This window comes from Bidens hawaiensis, unplaced genomic scaffold (assembly GCF_021521415.1).
Source record: "Bidens hawaiensis isolate Kalapana, Puna unplaced genomic scaffold, B.hawaiensis_p1.1 tig00001717_1, whole genome shotgun sequence".
NCBI classification, from domain to species: Eukaryota; Viridiplantae; Streptophyta; class Magnoliopsida; order Asterales; family Asteraceae; genus Bidens; species Bidens hawaiensis.
In genome coordinates this window covers 950003-953665 of record NW_027491097.1, presented here as the reverse complement: position 1 = coordinate 953665, position 3663 = coordinate 950003, and the positions used below count along the sequence as shown (strand labels likewise).

Below are 3663 nucleotides of genomic sequence, written 5' to 3'. Positions count from 1 at the left end.
CCGTCTTGTCAACATCAATTTGTGGGTTACGAGGTTGATAGTGAGAATATCGATTCTGACAGACATTAAAGTTGAGAAACCAAAGCCATTAACCAAGAAAAACCAGGTTGTCAATCATCAACTTAAGGACCTCATATTAAAAGTAACAAAGTTTTGTTGAGAATGTTGAGGAAGCTACTATTGAGGATGTATTTGAACCAGAAGATATACACAAGGAAAATAACATCCCTCGTTCTAATAACATTTTATGTTAACTTCATGAATTTGAGGAAGTTGTGTATGGTTCACAAACATCTAAAATTAACAAGTCAAGTGAAAACACTAGGAAATCAGAAAAGCCTACTATTTCTAATGAGGATTAAATGAGATTCATTAATTCGACTACCGGTAAGTAAAATCTGGTAGAGTGTTTAAATTAAAAGGTGTGAATAGGGTCTTTGATGAAAAAGACATTTCGTTATACTTGATCAAACCAGATTTGATTGAACAAGCTTTTGCAAGATCAAAATTATCAAACAAACAAGTCATCATACCAATTTTAAAACAAGATGTAAATTTTCTTAAACCTATGAAAATTTTCAGTTCGACCGGAACTGGTACTTTAAAAATTTTTCCCGACTGTTCTAACTTGAAATTTTATAAGAAAAAAAAAGGTTGTGACATTTGATAATTTGGATGATGTCAACAAGTGAATCTTGTCAACCCAATGGTTCACATTCAACTGTTAAATCACAACGCACATTCGTCAATATGAGAACTAGTTTCTCGTGTGGCGAACGTGGTCACGTTGCTAGAAAATGTGGAACTAGGTGTCTTAAGAATGTAAAGCCTGTTACCAAGGAACAACCATCAAATGTTTCTTAGGTTAAGGAAATTCTGAAGAGACAACCTTCTCCAGTTCAAGTTGATGAGAATCACATCATGTTTCATGACGTGAAACCACGAAAGGTGGTTCATGTTACCGAAAACAACATTAAGCTAATGAACAAAATTTTGTACCCACTCAACCAATTTGTAAGAATCATGACACAAATGTGATCAAGGATGCGTATCTTAGACAAAAGTCAAAGAGACCATTGACATATTCTTAGGCGTATCAATTACAATTAAAGTCTGAAGTGATTAAATCTCAAGATGAAAAAAAAGAGGTGGCCAAGACTTAGGCCTGGATTACCTCTTTGGTCTAATCACTTTCTTTGTTTGTGTAGAGTTTGTCCAAGACTATATCTAGAGATAAATGGATTATGTATAGTGGATGCTACACATTACTGGCAATCTTAATCTTCTCTTAAATGTAAAAGATATTCAATGAGGTTATGTGGCTTTTATTGGGAATCAAGGTGGTATGATTACTAAAGAAGCAGATGTATCAAATGGTAGTGTTACGATTGAGAAAGTAAATTATTGTGATAAGGTGTATCACAACTTGATGAGTGTATCTCAAATTTGTGATAAAAAGTACACCACTTTATTTACTAACAAGGAATGTATAATCCTCAAACCCGGCTATGTCATTCCTGAAGACATGACTGTCATGCGATCTCCCCGATCAAATGATATATATGCACTTAATATGAGTACGAATGTATTGCCTTCTAATTCTGTGGAAACGCATTTTGTCTCAAAAGCAACTGAGAAAGACTCGATTCTGTGGCACAAGCGTATGGGTCATATTCATGTCTATAAAAATGAATCATTTCATAGCTAATAATTTGGTGGACGGTGTTTCACTAAAGCATTTCAAATTGACCGATCACAATGTTGCATGCAAGAAGGGAAAAACAGAAGAAGTCTCACCCAACAAAGTTAATTAACTCCATTGATACTCCATTGGAATGACTTCACATGGATTTGTTTGGTCCAGTGAATCGTGCGAGTATTGCTGCGGATTGGTATTGTTTAGTCGTGGCTGATGACTATTCAATGTACTCATGGGTGTTTTTTATGAGTTCTAAAGATTAGACACCGGTTCTTGTTCAGAACTTGATCACCAAGATCGAATAACTTTACAAACATAAAGTCTGATGAGTTCAAAGTGATAATGGTACAGAGTTCAAAAACACTGTATGACCTTTTCTATATTCAGAAAGGTATTCAACGAGAATATAGTGCTCCGTATGTACCACAATAGAATGGTGTTGCTAAGAAGAAGAACCGAAAAATGATTGAAGTTTCAAGGACAATGTTAGCATATTCAAAGCTTAATGTTCCATTTTGGAATGAAGTTGTGAACACTGCTTATTATACGCTTAATCGTGTTCTGACGGTTAAGAAGCTTCAAAAGACAAGTTATTAGCTTCTTAATAATCGTAAACCAAATTTAAAGTTTCTCAAACCATTCGAGTGTCCTTGTAGGATGATGAAAAGAGATGCAGAAAAATTCTATGAGAGGGCTATTGAATGTTACTTTCTGGGCTATGCTTCGCCTGAGAAACGAGTCTTTAACTTTTCTTCGGGTTATGTAGAAGAATGGTACCATGTAGATTGTCAAAGCTACACTACGCCACCTGTCGGCAAGGGACCTGATTGGATGTTTGACTATGAGGAACTATTTAAATCATTTACTCCATTAGTTGAAGTACCAAACGAAGATTTGGTTCATGCTTATTTGGAAGAACAAATTTTTTCCATACCAAGATCTTCTAATTATGTTACTGAGATGGTACAAGATCTACTTGAGACATCTGGTAATGTTTTCATTTCGTTAGATGATGCTCATTTTGAAGATTTTTCTTCTGCTCCATTTGTTAAGAATCCAGTAGTAAATGAGGTACTTATTGAAGAATCTTCTCATTCGGTGGATTATTTAGTATCTAAAGAAAATCTTAGTAATTTAACTGATAATGTGGTTTTCTCTGAGAATCCGACTCTTCAGATTAATACTTATCATCCTTAAGACAACATCATTGGTGAACTTGAGTACGCTTTCTCACACGACATCAAGTTGCTAATGTAAGCGAAGGTAATATAATGTGTGCATACGCTGACATGCATACTTCAGGAATCATGAGTATCGGTCGATACACTTGCTTTTTATCACAAGTTGAGCCAACGAGTTTTCCTATAGCACTTCAAGATTCTTCGTGGGCTGAAGCAATTCAAGAGGAGCTGCAACAGTTTGTATGACTGGGTGTATGGGATCTCAATGATAAGCCTGATTGGCTTAAGAAGCCTATACCAAAAAAATGGGTGTTTAAGTGTAAGAAATTTGACCTTGGGGTGATTGTGAGAAACAAACCACGTTTGGTTGTACAATATTTCTATCAACAAGAAGGCGTAGATTACACTGAAGTATATTCTCTTGTTGCAAGATTGGATGCTATATGTATATTTCTTGCCTATGTTGCATTCAAGAATCTTAAAGTATATCTAATGGATGTTAAGAATGTGTTTCTTAACAGGGAACTTCATGAAGAGGTGTCTGTGAAGTAGCCTCCTAGTTTTGAAGATCCATGTCACACCCCAACCTACGGCGGAACTGCTCAGGCGTGAACTGATTTCTCACAACTTTTCAATGGTTACTCAAGCAATATTAAGTATGACAATATCTATTTAATTTAGTTAAAAAACCAAGTACATCAAATTCATAAATAAAGAATTAAATTAAACATCCAAAATTAAGTTCTTGTATCTTTTCTCTAACATGCATCCTAAGTTGCTTCA

At 35.1% G+C, this 3663-nt stretch overlaps 1 protein-coding gene across 1 annotated transcript; it reads left to right on the top strand.

Moving 5' to 3' along the window:
* The first annotated feature begins 2970 nt into the window (after window positions 1-2970).
* On the top strand, window positions 2971-3432 carry LOC143594923 (putative mitochondrial protein AtMg00820). The gene is made up of 2 exons (XM_077074109.1): window positions 2971-3120; window positions 3172-3432. The coding sequence occupies exons 1-2, from the start codon at window positions 2971-2973 to the stop codon at window positions 3430-3432; spliced, it is 411 nt and encodes a 136-aa protein (XP_076930224.1).
* Window positions 3433-3663: the final 231 nt, after the last annotated feature.

Bases quoted from the DNA above. Each gene is read 5' to 3' on its own strand.
- LOC143594923 (XM_077074109.1), top strand. From the start codon at position 2,971: ATGTGTGCATACGCTGACATGCATACTTCAGGAATCATGAGTATCGGT. The intron at 3,121-3,171 runs GTATGACTGGGT...TGGCTTAAGAAG, and splicing joins AAGAGGAGCTGCAACAGTTT to CCTATACCAAAAAAATGGGT.